Source organism: Aotus nancymaae, unplaced genomic scaffold (genome assembly GCF_030222135.1).
Source record: "Aotus nancymaae isolate 86718 unplaced genomic scaffold, 86718_ANA_hifiasm-v0.15.2.pri h1tg000057l, whole genome shotgun sequence".
In the NCBI taxonomy this organism is placed as follows: Eukaryota; Metazoa; Chordata; class Mammalia; order Primates; family Aotidae; genus Aotus; species Aotus nancymaae.
This window is the reverse complement of record NW_026988471.1, coordinates 6331898-6355458: the sequence shown is the minus strand read 5'-3', so window position 1 is coordinate 6355458 and position 23561 is coordinate 6331898. Positions and strand designations below refer to the sequence as shown.

At 41.4% G+C, this 23561-nt stretch overlaps 1 protein-coding gene across 3 annotated transcripts in view; it reads right to left on the bottom strand.

Annotated features, from left to right (window-relative positions):
* The window catches only part of RNF144A (ring finger protein 144A), a 321607-nt gene that overhangs the window by 141477 nt on the left and 156569 nt on the right, over positions 1-23561 (bottom strand). The window contains exon 9 of one of the 3 annotated variants that reach the window (XR_010337882.1): positions 19547-19633. Coding sequence is in view for 1 of the 3 variants with exons in the window: in XM_064363829.1 (XP_064219899.1) it covers positions 19613-19633 (21 nt within the window). In the remaining 2 variants the exon portion in view is untranslated. Of the gene's footprint in view, positions 1-18796; positions 20144-23561 lie in introns of those variants that run through there. The other 2 variants (XM_021667208.2, XM_064363829.1) reach the window with 2 other exon arrangements.

The window sequence follows — 23561 nt, the reverse complement described above, 5'->3', positions numbered from 1 at the left end:
CTCTTCTTGGAAGTTTCCAGGGTCAAAAAGCCATTGAGTTGGGCCCGGCAGCGTCTTCCAGCCCGGCTCAGGGAAGGTCCACCTTCCTCCTCCCCCAGGCCCTTTGATCCCACCTGCCTCGCAGACTGGGCAAGGCCAGGCGGGCCGTGGACTCTGTCTTTGTAAAACCCGCTCCGCACCCAGGCTTTCCTGGAGCAAAGTCAGCAGACTTCTGTGTGGGCCCCAGAGGACTGGGGCCTCGTTTATGGTAGAACCACAGGCTATTTAACCCTTCTGAGCCTACATCTTCTCATTTATACAATGAGAGTAGTGGCCATGGCTATGTGATGGGACAGCTGGGAGCACTAAATGAAAAACAGGCTCCCGACACCCAGCCTGGCCTCTGACCCAGGTGCGCACTTCCCTCCTTCCTCCTTCATCCCCGGCCCCCGAGAGACCAGCCCAGAGGTGCAGATGCCTGGCCCATGGGAATGGGGCTTCCCTGCATGATCCCCAGGCAGAGCTCAGGGTCCAGCTCAGAGGGAGGCCCCAAGCTCCTTTGTGTCCATACCAAATGCCCTCGGGGAAGTGCCCTGCAGACCCTCAGAGACAGACAGGGCTCCTGCCTCTTCCCGGCATCGTCCTAAAACACCCCGCAAGATTCTCTCATCAGATCGGGGAAAGGGCCGCAAATGTGCTCATCACCTCTTCATGTTAGCCGTAAAACCAGGAGCATGCTTTGACTCTCCAACACCTTGAGTTACGCAAGCCCAAGGATGGACATGAAGTCCCCGGTTATTTATCTCACCCCTGGCCTCTCATTTCTCCCCTACTTTCATCACCTGGGGCCTCCAGCAGACTCCAGGGCTCCAGATGACATCTGCATTCAGACCTTTAGAGAGCTGTACCTGCCAAGTCCCCTGACTTTCTGGCCAACAGCACTGGGAAGCCTCAGTTCTCTTTCTCCCTCTACATTAGAAAGTTTTGTGAGGACAACTTTTTAAAAATCTGATAGAGATTTAGAAAAAAAAACGAGGGATTTACAATCGGATTCAGAAACTGGAAGAATGTCCTGACTCAATGGATCCCACTGACCCCTGGGAGGCAGGAGCCGACACTCATCCTCCGCCTTCCAGGCAGAACAGTGGGCGACACAGCCCGGTTCCAGGGGCCTTTTGCCTCTGGCCCAGGATCCAGCCTCCGAAGTCTGGAGGTCATGAGTCCTGCCCCGCTCCACAGCCCTGCCCCAGGCCTTTCCTCAAAAGCCGCCCACCCTGCAGGGGCTGCGGAACCCTCGCCAAGACTGTAGCCCAGCGGCCCCTCAGCATCCTGGGGCTGCAGGGGGCAGGAGCCAGCACCACTTTAGGAAGTTGCTGAGCCCAAAAGAGAGACACCAGGTCTTCCCCCACACCCAGAGGGCCCATGAGAAACTAGAAATCCTGGGTAGAGGGCGGCAGGGCTCCGACTCCAGGAGGGAGCCAAAGACAGCTGGGGGCTGGGGCTCCCTGGGGGCACAGGTGGGCCTGGGTTGCTGGCACAGGGCACAGGCCAGTGACTGAGCCTGTCAGGGAGCAGAGGGCACCAGTGCAGCCAGTGCACACTCAGCTGTCAAAAGTCAGCGACCAGGCTAACTTTAATCCACTGTACTTCCTAGTGGTAGCTAGAGATACTGAATAGCATCTCTGCAGTGACTTCGTATGCGCGCTGATCTCTTTTTCTACCTTTACGTTCATGGTGAAAAGCTCCTGCAACTGGGCTGACACATGCACACACCACACACACACACCCACAAACACACACTTCAGTCCCACAACCTGAACCTTTTGGCTGGAAACCTCCCAGTTCCTTCCACCTGATTATGGGCCCCACTGCAGGCCCTTCTCACAGCTGTGAGGGTGTTTCTCCAAGGAGGCAGCTTATAACGTGGCCCCTGCCAGAGCTCTCTGCAGGGAAGTAATGAGTGCCTCTGATGGGCACCTTGGTTCCAGCAGGAGCCGCTGTGGGGAGCAGAGGCTTGAGCTGGATGCTCCAGAACTTCGTTTCTCCTGCTGCCAATTTCTTCTTCCCTGGAGAGGGCACCTCAGGGTTTCGGCTACAGGAACAAGGCAGGAGCAAATAGAAATGGGTGTCTGGATATTTCTGAGCCTATCTTGAGGGCAAGAACCCTGGGTGTGTTAGATTAAAAATCGATGCCAGCCTACAGTAGTAGAAGGTTAATATTTTGAAACATTGCTTGGGGCAGCTTTCTTTTTACCCCAGACTTTGAAATGGGGCTCCTATGTATACCAGATTCTGGTAAAACAAGCAATTTCCAAATCTGTGCCAGTGGGAAGTGCCTCATGTTCTGCTTCCAACAGAGATTCCAAAGCCAATTGATTCAGGAGAGGGTCTGACGAATCACACAGAAAGAAAAACGTGCTCAAGCCTGTAATCCCAGCACTTTGGGAGGCCGAGGCGGGTGGATCACGAGGTCGAGAGATCGAGACCATCCCGGTCAACATTGTGAAACCCCGTCTCTATTAATACAAAAAAATTAGCTGGGCACGGTGGCGCGTGCCTGTAATCCCAGCTACTCAGGAGGCTGAGGCAGGAGAATTGCCTGAACCCAGGAGGCGGAGGTTGCGGTGAGCCGAGATCGCGCCATTGCACTCCAGCCTGGGTAACAAGAGCGAGACTCCGTCTCAAAAAAAAAAAAAAAAAAAAGAAAAACGTGTAACTTTATTATCCCATCATTTTCCAAATATATCTGACTGTAAGTTTGCTCCTATGTTCCTATCTCTTTTTATCAGGTGGAAGACAAGGGCAGTCTTTGCAGCACACCTAGCGCCACATCATCAGATACTGCTGCCCTCTGGAACCCGGTTTAAGAGAGCTGGTTCCCAGGAAAAGGCCCGACTGCCCAGTGCTAGGACCAAGGTGGTCATCCTCCAGCTCCTTCCCCCATCACACGGCCCCTAGTTCCTCTAAAAAGTGCATTAGGCTTCAGTCAAACTAACTAACTTGAAGTGTTCTTGAATATTTTTAGACTTCTAAGTCTGCTAATATCTTTCTAACTGGCTTGTCCGCCTCAAATGCCACACACCTGAATCGTGTCCACTCTTCTAGGCTTAGCTCCTTCCTCCTCTCAGTGAAGCCCACCCAAACCTGCAGCCATGCTCGCAGCTTCCTTCTCTGTTACAGGCTCTCCTCGGGAGCCTGCGGCATCCCTGCTGGGCTCTATCCTCCTTCCAGGAAGCATGTGTGGCCTATTCACCCTTAGTCACCCCAAACCATCTCAGACAAGGGCTAGCTGTGAAGCAGGCCTAGGAAACAGACGACCCACACCTCTGCACTGCCTGGCGTTCCTCAAAGCAGAAACTCAGTCCTCTGTTCTCTGCTTTTCATCATTCCCAGACTCCAAGCCAAGTTACATGGAAACATCAAGTTCCTGCTGGTTTGCACTAAAACTTTCAGGGAACTGAAAGGGACTAAAGCAGAGCGGAGCTCTCGTCCACGTGACTTTGGGTGAATGACTTTCTCCTTCCTAAGGCTTAATAGCCTCATTAGCAAGGTAAGGTGCATCTGATGAAGGAGATTCATACCAAGATTAGACAAAGTTGTTTCAAAATTTTGAACAAAAACTTTAAGCATGAAGTATAGAAAGTGAAGCTATAGGAAGACGTGGGACGCCGATCTCACTCTCTCCAGCTCTAATGCCGACGGCCACACTCCTATCATTCGGAGTAGGTAGGGCAGGCCCGCTACTCCCCAGCCAGTTTTGGCCCATGTCTCTGGATCATGGTTCGCGTAGGAGAGCTCTGAGGAAGTCATCAATCTAAACGCCTGAGTTTCTGCAGCATCAGTGTGCCCTGCTCTGTTGGGAAGAGGCCTCAGTCAAAGTGACCAGCTCTTTTGGTCACCACAGATGCGTCACTAGAAAAGCATGCTGCCCAGTAGTGTCTGGGGCTGGGCATGCACCCAAACTGAAACACACACAGGAGGGAACTGGAAAAGCAGATCAGGAGACAACAGATGGATGCAGGAGGAACAGGACCACTCCATGAAACAGAGTATGCAGGAGCAGTGAAAAGCATGCCCAGAACAGCTAGCCTCAGTTCACACTGCAGTGCATTTAAGATAGAAAAGGCGAGCTCAGGCCGGGCGCAGTGGCTCATGCCTGTAATCCCAGCACTTTGGGAGGCCGAGGCAGGTGGTTCACCTGCGGTTAGGAGTCCGAGACCAGCCTGGTCAACATGGTAAATCCCGTCTCTACTAAAAATACAAAAATTACCCGGTCATGGTGGTGCATGCCTGTAATCCTAGCTACTGGGGAAGCTGAGGCATGAGAATAGCTTGAACCAGGGAGGTGGAGGTTGGGTGAGCAGAGATCGCACCACTGCACTCCAGCCCAGGTGACAGAGCGAGACTCCATCTCAAAAAAAAAAGGTGAGCTCAGCCTGAGGGGGAAAAGACCTAAAAGACACGAATTATCCAGCAGTTTATCTTTTTTAAATAACATGTTGTAATCTCCAAAATATAAACCATGACATTTATTTTCCTGGATATTTTTAAATGCCAGGTTCTTACTTGCTTGGATAAGTTTAAGAGATTCTTTATAACTGGAGGTGGATGGTCTATTTTAAAGTTTTCTAAGCAGATTTGCTTATCAAGATTACCAGGAAAAGCTTGAACCGAATCTTATCTCCCAGAGCTTCACCTCTGACTTTGGTGGGAAGTCTATTTTGAAAAAAGGATCCAAGGTAACTCTAATGTGCATTCAAGTTTAACAACCACTTCATGGGATGACTGCACATTTATACTTTAAACAAATAAGGTGTAGTGATTACTCAGAGCCAAGCATTTCACTGGGGTCAAGCAGATATAAACATAAACAATGTTGGAAAGACAGTCCCTGTTTCTAGGAGCTCATAGGCCAGTGGGTGGTGTAGACAGGCTCAGAGTTAACCATGGCTGCTCAAGGATGGAGCACAGAGGGAAACCATCTGGGCCTAGGGTTTTTGTTTTGTTTCTGTTATAGAAGGTTTTCATTAGAAATTCAGGTTCTTCAGGATATATAGGGCTCTTAGGATTTTCTATTCCTTGTCACATATGATTAGTTGTGTTTTTCAAGGAACTTGCCTATTTCACCTAGGTTATAAAATTTATGCCTATAAATGTGTTTATAATTTTGCTTACTTCTCAATGTCTATAATATTTGTAGAAACATTATCTCTGTCATTGATGATATTGATCAAGCCACATCTTTGTAATATTTCAGATCTGAAAAGATCCTTCTACTTGGTAGCTGATACATCAGAATGGCATTAAAGGCTTCCTGCTCATCATGAGTGTATGCCCATCACATGGTGCCTCCTTTAAAGTTTCCTGAGCACTTTCACCTGCAGCCCCACCAGTGTGCCTTCACGTACAGTCTCCAATGGAACACTGTTGCCAGCAGTCTGGGATCACCTCAGCCCCGGGTGCAGCACAGCCTCAACTGGGGACTGAGGTGCTCCCAGACTTCTTAACCTCCAGGGGCTGGATGAAAAGCCACAGACCTGGTCCCAGCTCTCCATGGTTAAAGCACACAGCCTAGGAGTGTGGAACTGAGCCTTAGCCCTCTGAAGGCATCCAGAAACAAAGCCATTCGACTATACTCAACTTGCATCACAGTCAGACCCACAATGGCAATAAAGAACATAAAAACAAAAAAGCCCCATCCAAAGGACAGCAACTTCAAAGGATAAAGGAGCATTAGCCCCACAGATGAGAAGGAAGTATCTTCTTACCTCTAAACAATCCACACCAGCTCCCAGCAATGATTCTTAACCAAATAGAAATGGCTGAAATATTAGTAATAGGATTTGGGCTCTGGATGGAAAGGCCGAGCAACAGATAAAGGAGAAGGCAGAAACACAATCCAAGGAAAACAATTAAAAAAATCAAAGTTGAAAGACAACTTAGCCATTTTAAGAAAGAACAAACTGAACTTTTGGAATTGAAAAATGTACTACAGGAATTTAATAAAATGCTTGGAACCATTAACAACAGACTAGACCAAGCTGAGGAAAGAATCTCAGAGGTTGAAGACCATTCCTGCAAAGCAATGCTGGCAGACAAAAATAAAGAAAAAGTAATTTTTAAATGAACAAAACCTCTGAGGAATATGGAGTTATGTAGAGACCAAACTCATTGACATTTCAGAAAGAGAAGAAAAGAGATCAAGCAACTTGGAAAATATGTTTCAGACTATAGTCCATGAAAATTCCCCCCATATCACCAGAGAGGTCAACATGCAAATTCAAGAAACTCAGAGAATCCCTGTAAGACACTATATAAGAAGACTATCTGAAAGACACACAGTCATTAGATTACCTACTGTCAAATCAAAAGAAAAAAATCTTAAAGGCAGCTAGAGAGAAGGGGCAGGTTACTTACAAAGGAAACCTTATCAGGCTAACAACAGAACTTTTAGCAGAAACCTTGCAGACAAGAACAGATTGGGGGCCAATTTTTGGCTTTTTTAAAGAAAATAAATATCAACCAAGAATTTCACATCTTGCAAAACTAAATTTTATAAGCAAAAGAAAAGTAAAATCCTTTTCAAAAAAGCAAATACTAAGAGAATTCATTACCACTAGATCTGCCTTACAAGAGGTCCTAAAAGTAGTTCTAAACATGGAAATGAAAGATTGATACCAGCCACCATAAAAACACATTTAAGTACATAGCCTATCGACACTATAAAGCAACTATACAACCAATTCTACATAACAACCAGCTAAGAACACAATGGCAAGATCAATTCCTCACTTACCAATGTTCACCTTGAATGTAAATAGAAGGGCCAAACACCCTCCTTAAAAGGCACAGAGTGGCAAGTTGAACCGAAAAGCAAGACTCACTTGTCTGCTGTCTTCAAGAGACCCATTACACAAGTAACAACACCCATAGGCTCAAATTAAAGGAATGGAGAAATATCTATCATGTAAGTGCAAAACAAGATTAGGTGTTGCTTTTCCTGTATCAAATAAAACAAATTTTAAACCAATACTGCTCATTAAATAATGATGTTCAATTCAACATGAAGACCTAACTATCCTAAATATATACACACCAAACATTGGAGCACCCAGATTCGTAAATTATTAGAAATCTAAAAAGAGATTTAGATAACCACATCATAATAGTGAAAAACTTTAATACCCCACTGACAGTGTTAGATAGATCATTGAGGGAGAAATCTATCAGAGATATTCTGGTCTTAAACTCAACATTTGACCAATCAGCCCTAATAGATATCTAGAGAATGCTCCACCCAACAACAGAATATACATTCTTCTCATCTACACATGGCATATACTCTAATATTAACTACATACTGAGCCATAAAGCAAGTCACAACAAATTCAAAAAAATTAAAATCGTACCAACCATACTCTCAGGCATACCATAGTACAAGAAAAATAGAAATCAATACAAAGGTGATCTCTCAAAGCCATACAATTACATGGAAGTTAAACAACCACTCTAAAATGGCTTTTGGATCAAGAATAAAATTAAGACAGAAATAAAAGTTATTTGAAACTAATGAAAACAAAGACACAGAACATCAGATTGTTTGGGAAATAGCTGAAGCGGTGTCAAGAGGACAGTTTATTGCACTAAATGCCTATATCTAAAAGTTACAAAGATCTCAAACTAACAACCTAAGATTACCTAGAGGAGATATAAAAAGAAGAGCAAACCAACCCCAAGGCTAGCAGCAAAAAAGAAATAACCAAAATCAGAGCTAATCTGGGTTGAGATGCAAACCTTAACACAAAAATCCATGAAATCAAAGTTTGTTTTTTTGAATGAACAAGAGTAACAGACCACTAGCTAGATTAATGAAGAAAAAAATAGAGAAATCAAAATAAATGCAATCAGAAATTACAAAGGTGACATTAGAACCAACCCCACAAACTAGAAGAAATGGATAAATTCCTGGAAACACACAGCTTACTAAGATTGAAACAGGAAGAAATTGAAATCCTGAACAGATCAATAATAAGTTTCAAAATTCAATTAGTAATAAAAAGGCTACCAAATTTAAAAAAAGCCCAGGACTACATAGATTCACAGCCAAATTTTACCAGATATACAAAGAAAAGCTAGTACCAATCCTACTGAAATTATTCCAAAAACACTGAGGAGGAGGGACTTCTCCTTCACTTATTCTACAAAGCCAGTATCATTCTGACACAAAAACCTAGCAGAGATACAACAATAATAACAAGAACAAAATGTTCAGACCAATATCCCTGATAAATATACACACAAATATCCTCAACAAAATACTAGCAAACTGAAGCTAGCAGCACATCTAAAAGTTAATTCATCACAGTGAAGTAGGCTTCATTACTAAGATTCAAGATTGGTTCAACATATGCAAATAAATAGTAAGATTCACCACATAAACAGAATTTTAAAAAAAACAGCATCATCTCAATAGATTCAAATAAATAAGATTCACCACATAAACAGAATTTAAAAAAAAACAGCATCATCTCAATAGATGCAGAAATGGCTTTCAATAAAATTCAATATCACTTCATGATTAAAAAAACTCTCAAAAATTAGTCATTGAAGGAACATATCTTAAAATAATAATAAGAGCCATATATGACAAATCCACAGGTAACTTCTACTAAATGAGCAAAAGCTGGAAGCATTCCCCCTGAGAACTGAAACAAGACAAGGACGCCCACTCTCACCATTCCTATTCAACTAGTACTGGATGTCCTAGCCAGAGCAATCAGGCGAGAGGAAGAAATAAAGAGGAGGCAAAATTATCATTCTTCACAAATGATGGTTCTATACCATAGAAAACACCACAGACTCTGCCAAAAGGCTCCTAAAACTGATAACACACTTCAGTAAAGTTTCAGGATACAAAATCAATGCATAAAAATTAGTAACATTTCTATATACTAATAATATCCAAGCTGAGAGTCAAATCAAGAATGCAATCCCATTTAAAATAGCCATAAAAAGAATAAAACATCTAAGAATACAGCTAACCATGATAGCTACAATGAGAATTAAAATACACTGCTGAAAGAAATCAGAGATGACACAAATAAATGGAAAAATATTTCATGTTAATGAATATAAAGAATCAACATTGTTAATGTGGCCATACTGCCTAAAGCAATTTACAGATTCAATGTTATCAAATTACCAATGTCACTTTTCATATAATTAGAAAAAACTATCCTAAAATTTATATAGAACATCAATTAAAAAGTCCAAGTTGGCCAGGTGCAGTGGCTCACGCCTGTAACCCCAGCGCTTTCAGAGGCCGAGGCGGGCAGATCACGAGGTCAGGAGATAAAGACCATCCTGGCCAACATGGTGAAACCTCGTGTCTACTAAAAATACAAAAAATTACCCGGGTGTGGTGGTGCACGCCTGTAATCCCAGCTACTCCGGAGGCTGAGGCAGGCTAATCGCTTGAACACTGGAGGTGGAGATTGCTGTAAGCTGATATTGTGCTGCTGCACTCCAGCCTGGCAACAGATGGAGACTCTGTCTCAAAAAAAAAAAAGTCCAAGTTGCCAAAGCAATCCTAAGCAAAAAGAACAAAGCCAGAGGCACCGCACAGCCTGACTTCAGACTATACTACAAGGCTACGGTAATCAAAAGAGCATGATGCTGGAAAGAAAAGAAAAAACAGACACATAGACCGACAGAACAGGATAGTGAACCTAGAAATAAAGCTGCACACCTACAGCCACTTGCTCATTGACAAAGTCGACAACAACAAGCAATGGGGAAAAGACTCCCAATTCAATAAATGGTGTTAGGATAACTGGCTAGTAGTTACTGCAGAAGACTGAAACTGGATCCCTACCTTTCACCATAGACAAAAGTCAACTCAAGATTAAATAAGTATTTAAATATAAGACCTAAAACTATAAAAATGCTAGAAGAAAAACTAGGAAATACCATTATTGGCATTAACCTTGGAAAGTCTGGTAACTATATTGTCTTGTATCTTGCAGGGGTTCTCTGCAATTCTTGAATTTGCATGTTGACCCCTCTACCGAGACTGGGGAAATTTTCATGGTCTATATCCTCAAATATATTTTACAATTTGCTTACTATCTCTTCTTCTTTCTCAGAAATGCCAGTGAGTCGTAGGTTTGATCTCCTTATATGATCCTGTATTTCTTAGAAGTTCTGCTCATTTTTTTAATTATTATTTTTAAATTTTCGTCTAACTGGGTTGACTTGAAAGACTGGACTTTAAGCTCTGAAATTCTTTCTTCAGTTTGCTCTATTCTGCTGTTAATACTTCCAGTTTTATTTTGAAATTTTTAGTAAAGTTTTCAATTCCAGATGTTCAGTTTGGTTCTTTCTTAAAATTGCTGTCATCTTTCCACTCTTGGATCACTTTACAGGCTTCCTTGGATTGGGTTTTAACTTTCTTTTTTTTTTGAGACAGAGTTTCGCTCTTGTTACCCAGGCTGGAGTGCAATGGCGCGATCTCGGCTCACCGCAACCTCCACCTCCTGGGTTCAGGCAATTCTCCTGCCTCAGCCTCCTGAGTAGCTGGGATTACAGGCACACGCCACCATGCCCAGCTAATTTTTTGTATTTTTAGTAGAGACGGGGTTTCACCTTGTTGACCAGGATGGTCTCGATCTCTTGACCTCGTGATCCACCCGCCTCGGCCTCCCAAAGTGCTGGGATTACAGGCGTGAGCCACCACACCGGGCCCGGGTTTTAACTTTCTATTGAGTCTCTTTGGTTTTCTTATCATCCAGATTCTGAATTCTATGTCTGTCACTTCAGACATCTAAGTCTGGTTAGGAACCATTGCTGGGGAGCTAGTTCAATCCTTTGGAAGTAAGGAGACATTCTGACTTACTGAATTGCAAGGGTTCTTGCACTGGTTCCTTCTCATCTGAGAGGGTTGGTGTTTCTTTATCCTTTTGAAGTTGCTGTCATTTGGATGCATCTTTTGTTTTTATAGACTGTGTTGTATGTTATGTGTAGTCACTTGGCTTCATTTCTGGGTGCTTTCAGAGGACCAAGGCTCTGTATGGGTTTCTTAGCTGTGGTTAGTTTCCTGCATTGGATTTCACAAGAAATGCAAGCTGAAGGAAATTATTTTTTTTTTTAGTGGTGTAATTCAGGCTGCGAGACAGTAGATGGCACTAGGCTATTAGCACCTGTTTTGTATTTCAGTGCATTCACAGCAGCTCTCTGCAGAGCAGGAAATGGAGGAGGGGGTGAGAGACGACCTCCCCTTACCAAGTTCATTCACGAGCCTTGGAGGAGGTCCTTCTAATCACTGGCACTGCACCCACATTTCCTTAGCCCCAAGACAGCTCTGGTGGGCTGTACTCTACACTCTCTTAGAGGCTGCCCAAGCCAATGGTTAGGTCGCCAGAAGACCCACCACTCCCAGAAAACTGCTGGTCCTCTGTGCTTGGTGGAGTCAGAGTGGGCTGTGGAAATTTCTGTGGGTGCAGGCACCAACTTTTTCTTTTTCCTATTCCCCTTTGAAGGAAGACACCTGCCTTTTGTAAATAAAGTTGTATTGGAACGCAGCCACTCCTATCTGTTTACATACTGTCCGTGACTCTTCCCTCTACAGACGAGCTACATGTTTGTAACAGAAACTGTATGGTCTGTAAAGCCTAAAATATTTACTGTCTATCCCTTTACAGAAAAAGCCTGCTCAACTCTCTTCTAGAGCATCATACCTTCCATAACAACTCTCAGCAGATTTATGTCAGCTCAGGATGCAGCAACAAAATACCACAAGCTGGGTTTCTTAAACAACAAATTTATTTTCTCACGGTTCTGGTGGCTGGAAGTCCAAGATCAGGGTGCCAGCAGCATTGATGTCTGGTGAGGCATCTTTTCACTGTGTCCTCTTATGGCCATGACTCTGTGCATGTGCATGGGAGAGAGACATCCCTGGTGTCTCCTCTTCCTCTTACAGAGACATTGACCTATCAGATTAGGACCCCACCCTATGATCTCACTTCACCTTAGTTACCTCCTTAGGCTGTATCTCCAAATGCAGTCACATTGACAATTACAACTTCAACATATGAATTGGGCAGGAGGGGTGGACACAATTCTGTCTGTAACAAGAGTTTACCACTTTGATATTATATTTATTGTACCAATTTGCACAACAAATTTGAGAGTAGCTGTATTTCAGAAGATTGACAGATCTTTGAAGACTATAACTAAATATCTCATCCACTTCAAATAAATACACATATGTGAACAAAATATAATTTCAGCATATAAAATTTAAGTTTTTATTTGTCACTTTAAAGCCACAGCATAAACAAGTCTGAAGCCAAGATTCTTTCATGCCCTCATTCTATCAATCTCCATTGCACTAAGTAAAAACTGTTCTTATTTCTATAACCATATACTAGTTTTATCTGTTCTATAACTTTATGTGAATCAAGCCTGTCCAACCAGTGGCCTGTGGGCCTCATGTGGCCCAGGACTGCTTTGAATGCAGCCCAACACAAATTTGTAAACTTTCTTAAAACATTATGAGATTTTTTTAATGATTTTTTTTTTTTTTTTTTTTAGCTCATCAGCTATTGTTAGTGTATTTTATGTGTGGCCCAAGACATTTCTTCCAATCTGGCCCAAGGAAGCCAAAAGACTGGACACCACCAAGCTAAATGACATCATGCAATACGTACACTCTATTGTATACACAGAAATGTGTATACAATAATGTATATACAAAAATAATGTATATACAAAAATGTGTATAGAGTGTACGTATTGCATGGTGTCATTTAGCTTTTTATACACAAAAATATTTTTGAAATTAATCCATCTTGTTGCATATAGCAATGATTCATTCTTTCTTTGCAAAATACATTTCAATTTTTATATTGAATTTTTGTAACCATTCTCATTTTAACAAACACTTGGATTGTCACACACACAAAAAACTCGTTGACAGCTCTTGGCTGTTGTGAATAAAGTTATTATGAATATTCGTATTCAGCCTTTTTGTAAAAGTATGTTGGAATGCATCCTGAGTAAATACCTAGAAGTGAAAATCTTGTGTCCTAAGATAAGTTTATGTGTAACGTTAGGAGAAAATGGAACAATTTTCCAAGTAGGCTGTGTCATTTTAGATTCCTAACACCAAGGTATGTAAGTTCAAGTTATTCCATATCCTCAGACACTTAGTGCTGTCCATGTTTTTAATGTTAATCTTTCTAGTGAATGCTTAACAGTATTCCATTGTGGTTTTAATTTGCATTTTCTGAATGGTTGATAATGTGAGTACCTTTTCTTATGTTTATTGGCTAATCATATATTTTATTTTGTGATGTGGCTATAGAAAGAAGTCTTGTGTCCACTTTTTAAACTGGGTTAGTTTCATTTCATTATTGACTTCCAGGCATTCTTTATATATTTTAGATCGAAGCCTTTTGTCAGATACTATATTGTGAATGTTTTTATTCCACTCTATGGCTTGATTTTTAATTTTCTGAATGGCATCGTGTCTTGAGTTTTACGTTTCATTATGACGAATCCAATTTATCATCTTGTTTGCTTATGGTTAATGTTTTTTTGTCTTCTCAAAAATGAATCCCTGTTTACCTCGTGGTTACAAATATATTCTTCTGTGTTTTCTTCTAGTAGCTTTTAAGTTAAATCTATGCTCAATCACAAATCAACTCTATTAGGATGTGACATAGTATCTAGGTTCAGTTTTTCCCGTGTACTTACTCAGTTACAGAGCTATTTGTTGAGAACACTTTTCCGGGCTCTTTTGTTGAAAGTTTATTTATGCTACTTATATGGGCCTACTTCAGGCTCTGTATTCTGCTCTTTTGATCTATTTGTCTGAGGATTGAATTTTTTTCTGTAAAGTGCCAATGAGTAATCATGTTAGGTCTTGCAGGCCATAATGATTTGTAATACAAATATTTAACTATGGCCTTATAGTGGTAAAGCAGTCATAGAAAACAGATAAATGGATAAGCATGACTGTGTTCCAGTAAAACTCTCCTTACAGACACTGAAATTTAACTTTCACATAATTTTTGAGTGCCACGAAATATAATTATTCTTTTGATTTTTGTCAAACTTTTAAAAATATTTAAAAAATTATCTCTGTAGAATATCAGGCAGAATGATATCAAGTAACAAGCTTTATTTTTCCCACAGCTGTATTTTTCCAATCCCTGTTTTTATATGTCCTTATCTTAAAACAATAATGTCTTCATTACTTTAGTTGTATAGGTGATCTTGAAATCCGTAGTGCAAGTCCTTCAACGTTGTTTTTTATTTTTTCAAGATTGTTTTATCTAGTCTATTACTTTTAATAGCAAAAACCGCAATTACTTTTGTATCAACCTATTAGATTATTTGCATTTTCATATAAACTTCAGAATCAACTTCCCAATGTCTACAAAAATGTCTGATGGAACTTTAGAAGTTCATTTAATCTACAGAGCAATTTGGAGAGAAGTGATGTCATAACACCACTGAATCCTTCAATTCGCGAACATTCCATATCTTCTATTTATTTACTTCTCTTAGCAATGTATTAAGATTTTCAAAGTAAAAACTTTATCCATACTTAGTTTAATATATTCCTAAGTATTTTGTATTCTTGTGGTAATTAAAATGGACTCGTTAAAACTAATTTTTCAAATATTTGTTGCTAGTACATAGAAATCAATAAATTTTTATATATTGATTTATATTCTACATATAGTTAAATTCATTTAGTATTTAGTAGTTTTGTGTGGATCTATTAGAATTTTAGAATTTTCTATGTAAGTAAACATGTCATCCACAAATAATGCCAGATTTATATCCACCTAGCCAAGTCTCCATGCCTTTTATTTCTCTTCTCTGCCCATTACCCGACTTTGGATTTCCAGTACTATGGAGGATAGAAATAAAAAGAGTGGATAATCTTACCTTGTTCTCAATGTTTTTAAAAAAAGCAGTCAGTAGCTCATCGTTAGTTGTAACTTTTTATAGACGTCCCTTAACAAACTGTAGTAGTTTTCTCCCATTCATGGTTTAGTGAGAGTTGTTACACAAAAGGAAGCTGACTTTTGTCAAAGATTTTTTTCAATGCCTACTGAAATGATAAGTGGTTTTTATTTTTCATTCTGTTACTACGGTGAATTATTCTTCTTGTATATTCCTGGATTTGAATTACTAAATTTAATAAGAAGTTTTGCATCTGTATTCATACAGTATTATTTTATTATAATTTTCCAGGTTTGGATATCAGGGTTATGGTGGTCTTATAATATAAAGTGAGTAGTAGTCACTTCATTTAGTTTCTCAGTGACTCTGTTAGATTTTTCAAAAAATATTCTTTAAATATTTGATAAAGTTTACCAGTGAAACCATCTGAGCCTAGAGTTTTTGTTTTTGTTTTTTATGGAAGGTTTTAATTATAAATTCAGTTTCTTTCAGAAATATGGAGCTCTTAGAGGTTTTCTGTTCTTTGTCCTATATGCTTTCTTGTTTTTCAAGGAATTTTGCTATTTAATCTAGGTTATCAAATGTATTGCCATAAATGTACTCATAATTCTGCTCACTTTTTAATATCTAGGATATTTTTAGGAACATTACAAAATCTGTGTCATTCTTGATATTGGAAAAGCCAAATATTTTTAACATTTCAAATATATAAAGATCCCTCTACTTTGTAGGAGATAAACGGGAATAGCATTCAAGGCTTCCTGCTAATCCTCATGCCCATCACATGGTGCCTCCTTTAACATCAAGTTTCCCTGAACAGCATCTATTCAGGAAGGGACGGCACTTCTTTCATTGACTTTCCACAGCTTCTAAGAGCTCTGACAGTGCCTACCATGTTGTATTAGTAATAGTAGTTCATATCTTTTATATTGAATGAAAAGTTTCCTGCTAACTGTAACTTCAGAGCCTGCTCTGACCATCAAGCCTTAATTAGTAAGGAAGAGAGGCAGGAAGGCAGAGGCAGGCAGGAAGGAAGGAAGGAACTCAAAGCTGTTTGAGGGCAATTGTAATAGTTCACATTGCCCTCTATATAGCAGAGACACAAATTTGCAGGGCCTTTTCAGCTTAAAAGTAATGCTGAGAAAAACAAAGTAGTTCCAGAACGATGCTCAATTAAGGGTGACTTTTACGAATAGACTGTCAATAAAACATTTAAGTCTTTTTTGGCTTAATACTTCATAACATCAGAATCACACATATGGATCAAGCCAGTGGGATGTGCAAGCATTTTGGGCAAAGAACTTTGTTTTCTTTGCCTAAGTTTAGGCGGACCTGAGGAGAATGGACTTCCATGAATGGAATGCCTCTGTGACTCACAAAGGCCTCCTTAGTCGTACAGGTTGACCACGTGTTTGAGCAGTGGGGTGGTAGCCCTTTCACCTCTGCTGGTAATAGTGGAATTATCTTACTTGTCATCATCTGAATTTGTGCTTAGAGCTGAGCCACAAAAGAATTCAGCCTGGTAGACAGTTCAACATCATACAGGGTCCCAGGGACCAGGGGTAATTTATCCTGGGCTCCGTACCAAAAGGATAGAGCAGGGGAAAGTCCTGGAACCAGTGTCATCACTACTCTGGAAATAAGTTCAAGACAAAAAAGGAGATACTTGTTATAAAGTATAAGAAGAGCACGAACAGAGATCTAGATATGGAAGTAAAAATTAAGAGCCCACTGATAACACTCTAGATCCCACAAAGAAACCAGGTAATGTTATGGTGAGATTCTTTCAGCACCCAGGGGAGGAGAGTAGGGAAGAGGCAAATACAGAGATATACGCCATATTCTCTACCTACACTCAGCCCTGGACTGGGTTGGCTTCTTCACCCCTGCAGGTGTCAAGTCCTGAGACTTCAGACTTTGGGGTGAGCCAAATCCAGCCACCTCTTCCTAACAATGTCATTTTATGCAATTTTTCTTACAGTTTCTCACTTGGTTTCTCATTGCTCCTTTTCAAGATGAAGCCCACTGCTCAGAGTTGAAGAAAGAATGTGAAGTATTAAGGAGAAATTGCTTCGCACACTAGGTGCCATTTAGGATTTTCAGTAGAGGGCTGCTCCTGGTTTTTACTATAATGGGCCATTCTAGTATTTGCTGGGGAGTACAGGGAGCAGCTGGGAGTACACACCGGCCTGTTACAGCAGAGTACTTTTATTCCTCTCACAGGAGAGTCATTGGGAAACAGGATTGCAAGAGCGAGAAAACTCCAAGTATGTGTCATCGCTCCTTTGCCTCATGCAGCTGTTTCCGTAGGCATACAATGGTGTTGTGTTGTTAAGGAAACTTTCTGTCAAGCAGCAACACAAATAAAGCATTTAGTTTTATGGAGTTATATTACAACAATTATGGAAAATAATGGGCCCCAAATGTGGTTTATTCAGTGGGGAGGGGCAATCCCCTCGCTGTCCAATGGCCCATGGCCCATGGAGCCAGAGAGATGGCACCCCAGCATGCTGTAGTCTAGCCCCTCCTGCTGACAGCCTGAGCCTGCTGAAGCTGGCCTATGTAAGTCTTTGGAAAAAGAAAGGGCTCTGGGTTACTCTCTGGAAGTCAGGAAAAACTGTTCCAAGATGTGTGTTAGAGAAGATCAGAATCTCATGTTTAATAAGCAGTTTTAGGCCTGAATTCTCTAAGGACAGCGCTTATGGGCCTGTTTCCCCTACTACACAGCGTCAGAGTCCCGCCAGCAATAGCCAAAACATGGTAGAATCAGTGAAGAGATCTAACAAAAGTGCTTTGGAGGCAGCACTTCAGAGACAGAATTAACTTTTATGCTGAGAAATCACAATTCCACACTCTGGAGTGAGAACCCTAGATAGTTTACTCTGTGGTCACTTAATCGTGTTTCCACATAGATGGAAGGTCCCGGCACCGGAGTTCTGGTCTACCTTTCTGTCCCTTTTTCCTAAGGAACAGGTGGGGGTTCCTCATAAGTGTCAGGTCATTTCCCAATTGATTTACAAAGTATGTTTGTTGATGAATTGTCCCTGCTTGAAATCATCTTCATTCTTTACTCTGTCCAGTAAATACTTTATCTTTCACGATTCATTTCAACATTACCTCCTCTGGGACAATTCTATCCCTCCACCACCACTATACTTACCATAAGAGGGTTATTCTATTAAGACTCCTTATTCCCAGGATGATGCAACCATTCAACGTTAGTCTGTATGTCTCTTTATCATTACTTTTCTATTGTGTTCTAAGCATTTGCTCACCAACCTCTCTCTGTCTTATATACTAGCTCCCCTGGCAATGAACCACACAAAAAATCTCCATCTGTATCTCTAGTACAGGGGCTGGCACACCCTGAGTGCTAAACGGAGTTGAACAGATGCTGTGAGCAAGAAAGAGTTAAATTTTGCCAGATTTTACTGAGGAGGAAAGTGCTACCCCTGCAGGATGGGCTTCCCCGCAGCATGTCTCACAGGACATCCATGGCCAAGGAAGCATTGCTAATTCACAATAACTCCCGAGATGTATGTCTCAGGACGGGTGGTGCTACAGATCCCCTGTCTCCCTGCAAGCACTGTATACAGGGTTGTATGCACCCACTGCTGTGCCAATGAGTGGCTCAGAAACTGAGTTATGAACTAGCTAGGAGTAATTCTTCTGATAATTGCTTACATTGTGCCACTTTAAATTTTCCCTAATTATATTCAGGAGGACTTAGTACAACCACACTAATGGGATTTCAAAAGGTTTTATTTCATCTCTGCAGTCTAGCTGAAATAGCATCCTATTGATTGGCAATATGTACCAGGAAACTTTAAAGTGTTTTTGGTCTCCTCGGAACCATTTATTCCCCTTCTATGAACCTCCTAATGTAGCAATCAGGCTAGCAAAAAATATAGTGTGGCAACCAAATCATTCATAATCCAAAAATGGAAAAATAAGATATATTTACAAACAATTTCTAGTAAAGTAAGAAATTACAGTATCATTTTAGTACAAAATAGTGATCAATTATATTAACAATGAATTTCTTACACAGTAATGGATATTTAATATCAGGAAAAAAACGTCAACCACACAGGCCATCTTCCCCTCAGCAAGCCCTAGGGAAAGGGCTTGGATTTTTGAGCATGCACATCCAGGAAACTGTTCCGTGTGCAGACAGAAACACAGACGGGGAGGCTCGCTGCAGCACTGATTTTTCAATTAAGAGAAATTAGAAACAAATGTCTATCAGAACAGCCTGATGCAATAATTGTAGTTATTCACAACATACACAATAATAAGCAGAGATTTTTTTCAAACTTTTTTGACCACAAAGTACAGTAAGAAACACATTTCACATGGTGAACCAGTAACGGCATATTGCACTTTCCAAGGAGGCCTCCACAGTATGATCCATCTCACATTTCCCCACCCATTAGGCCTAAGCAACCTTTACAACTGGCTTGATCAGTAGCATATAGTGGAAGTGATGCCTTGTGTCTTTCAAGGCTGAATGTCTTAGTCCCTTTTCTGTTGTCATAACAGAACACCTGAGACTGGGTAATTTGTAAAAAGTAGAGGTTATTTTACTCACAGATCTGGAGGCGGAGAAGTCCAAGATCAGGTGGCTGCATCTGGTAAGAGCCTTCCTGCTTTGTTGTCACATGACAGGAATCATCAACTGACAAAAAAAAAAAAACAAATGTGCTATCTCAGGTCTTTCTTCCTCTTCTTATAAAGCCACCAGTCCCATCATGGGGGCCCTGATGACCTTAGCAATTTCTAATTGTCCCTTAAAGACCTCACTTCCAAATATTATCAACATAGAAATTTAGAGATTTCGAGATTAACTTTCCAACACATGAAATTTTGGAAGAGATGTTCAGTCCATAGCACAGGATCATAAAAATGCTAACTGTTTAACCTTATTCACTTGGAGCCCACCATGCTGGGAGGAAGCTCAAACTGGCCCATGAGAGGAGAACACTGTGTGAGAGAGGATATTCCAGCTGATAGCCCAGCTGAAGCCCCAGCTGCCATCAATCATGAGACACAAAGATGCCTCTTGATGAGTCTGGCTGGAGAGTGAGGTGGAAAATGAACCTTTTATTATTCCCATCTGGGGCTGTAGATGTCATGGAGCAGAGATGAGCCATCTACCACCCACACTGTGCCTTGCCCAACTTCTGATCTATAGAATCCATGAGTATAAAAAAACGTTTTGGGAAGGTTAGTTAGTAGCAATTGTACCTGGAATGAAAGTAAAACTTTTACAAACCATTCTTTACCCTTAAAAAAATTCAAGCCATGCTATAGAAAAAAATTGAGAACCTCCTCATCTATGTCATTCTTTGATCCCATTCATTCAAATAAATTCTAAAGATACAGGGATCCCTTCATTTTCTCCTCCTTCTTTCTTCCCTTATTACTCCCTTCCTTCCATCCTTTCTTTTCTTCCTTTCTTTTCTTCCTTCTGAAAATACTCATTGTTCACCTCCTATGTTACAGGTACTCTGCTCAGTGGGGACGGGGTCGGTTCTAGGGGTGACATAGACACAGACATTCTGCCCCACAAAGCTTATGACTCAGAAGAAAGGACAGACATATAATGAGTTTTCACTAGTTTAATTCTTTATATAGTAAAGAGGAATACCAAGTTCATGGAGCTTTTAAGGGCCCAGGAAAATATTTAAGACATCTACAACAAATTGTTGGCAACACAAAATTTTTAAAAGCTGCAAAGTACAATTTAATGTTTTTTTTAAATCTACCAAAATAACATGTCAACTAGAAATCCTAATTCAATTCGTTTGATTGTATATTAAGATCACATTTGGTGTGGGCTACGTCGGCACTTACATATGCTTGCTAGAATGTAGGGTGGAGGTACGGTAGGTGTGTCGGCTGGAAGGTGGGTAAATGGATGGGTAGGCAGGCCCAAAATGAGTACAGATTTTATCACTCCCTGGTGGTAAGTGCTATGAGAGGAAAGCTTTGGTGCCTGGAAATCCACTGACTTTTGTTTACGTGATATAAGCTCCCAAACTCCTGAAATCCAGGAACATGTAACAAAGTCACTGTGATTTAATGTATTTCATGTGTCCTCTGTGCAAGGCACTGATATGGGCTCTGGGGAGTATTAGGCAGAATTACTCCTGCCCTCTGGAACTTGCAGTCTTGTCTTGAGAATGGGGCAAGTGCTCTGTTCCACAGAGACAGGATAGTCAAGTAAGGGGGATGATAAATGGATAGACCCTGCTCTGTGAGGGTTAAAGGATCTGAGAACAGGAGAACTGAGGAATGCTCAAAGAAGAGCTGATGTTTGAAGTGGGCCTACCCCATGCCCCTGAAGGCTGCACAGACCCGATTGAGGACCTGGGTTGAGGAGATAGCAGAATATTCTAAATTCACAGTGGTGTGACCCTATGAGGACCAATTTATATCTTCACCTCATGTGTGGATTAAATAAAATGTAAGGATTAAATAAGTCACACATGGGATGTGCTTAGAACAGTACCTGGCATAACGTATGTACTTAACAAACATCAGTTTATTATAATTTTTACTATTCACTGAAATAACAATGGTTATTTAACACATTCAATGTGCCAGGCATTGAGTTCCTCTGCTTGCATACGGTAAGATTGCCAGACCTCATGAGGACACCTCATTATCTCCAGTGGTGACTGTTAGTTACTTATAAAAATGATTCATTCCTTGTTACCCATTCCTTAGGAGTTTCTACTGCCCTCCTACAGAAAATTATCATCATGTATGTGTAAATCTATGATGAATACGAATCAGTATTCTGACCTCATGTTGGTCTTCATACAAATATGAATGTCACATCATTCCTGCCCTCCAGAGCTGACACTCAGTTTCAGGGAGTGTTAGACACGTTTGTAATCCAGCATGAGAAAGTACAAGAAAGTTAAGTAGTTTCCCAACAGCCAAATGTGGGGGGAGGAGGAGGAGACTGAGAAAGGCTTTCCACACGGGCTACTGCATGAGCTGGGTCTTGAAGGAGGAGTAGACCTTCCCGGGGATGGAGACAGGGTGGATCCCTGGCAAAGAAAAGAGCCAGGTAAGAGTCTGAGTGGCGACAGGGCTGTTTGGGGAACTCAAAGTTGTCCAGTGCGGCCAGAAGAAATGGGGTGGACTGTAGACAGGTGAAGCTGGAGAAGTGACAGAGAGTTTATAGGAGTCTTAATGATACGTATGGGACAGAGGGAAGTCCAAGGACAGGAAAGGCAGGAAGCCACAAGGAGTGTCAGGCCCCAGATTCCAGGCCAGATGCTCAGTTCATTCTGGACCACGACCCTGACTTCAGCTCAGCCCCTTTGAGGTAAACACTTGGATCCCATTCAAGAAAATAACTTTCTAGTCTTTTTGTTCTAATTTTCTAGAATGTCTTCAAAATCCTGATCGTTATCCTTCAGCATGTGTCCCAAAGTTGGTTCATGCATTCATTCACTCATTCCACAAATCTCTATTGAGTGTTTGCTTTGTACCTGACACCACTAAGCTCTAAGACCCAGTAATGGAGACGTTGCCATTGCCTTCAAGCAGACACTGCCTGGGGGAAGACAGGTAAATAGATCAGTGAAACATTCTGTGGCAAAATAAGTGAGAAAATAAAACAACATGCTGTGAAAAATGGAATGGCATAGGAAGAGAGACAAATGCAGAAAAGTTGAAGGAGGCCTGTACAAACTGCATCCATTTCCTCAGGTTCCTGCAGGATTCGACAAGCCTGACAGGCAGTTCTTCATCCAGCTCTGGCTTCTCTTTCTTAACAGTTCTTCCCTCCATTTATCTGTAAGCAGCAAAGAGAAACCAGGCCATACCCTCCACACTTTGCTTTGAAATTTCCTCTGTTAAGTATCTGAGTTTATCGCTCACAAGCTCTGCTTTTCACACAGCAGAAGGATGTGATTGTGCTAAGCCTTCTGCGATTCTATAGCAAGAATCATCTGCGCCCTCACTAGTAGCACCTGTAGCTTCCAAATTTCTACCAACAGTCTGCTCAAGGCAATCTGGGCTTTGTCTAGCACGTGGCTAAGCGTTCTCCCAGCCTCTGCTCAATGCCCAATTCCAAAGCTACTGCCCCATTTTTAGGCATTTGTTACAGCAGCATCAAGCTGCTGTCATCCTACTTCCTACTGTCATCAAGCAGAATGACAGAAAAACAAAACCACTAGGAACTAGCTTCGGCAACGTGGGGGGCTGCCTGGGCAAATCCAAAATCCTAACGTCAGGCTGGAGCCTCTTGTGCAGGAGCAGACGCTGGAGTTCCAGGTGGAATTTCTTCCTCAGAGAACCTCAGCTCTTTCTTCTTTTAAGACCTTCAGGTGAAGGGGACCAGGCCCACCCAGAATATCGAAGATGGTCTTCTTCACTTAAAGCAAACTGGTGGTAGATGTTAAATCACATCTACAAAATTGCTTCAGAGCAACACCTAGATGACTGTTCTGTTGAGTGACTGGAGACTCTAGCCTTGCCACATTGACATACGACGCTATCACAGGAAGGGACTCCAATCAGCATCCAAACCTCAAGAAGTGCAGCGTAAGGAGGGGATTTATCCTGTAATTAGTAAATGCCAGGCC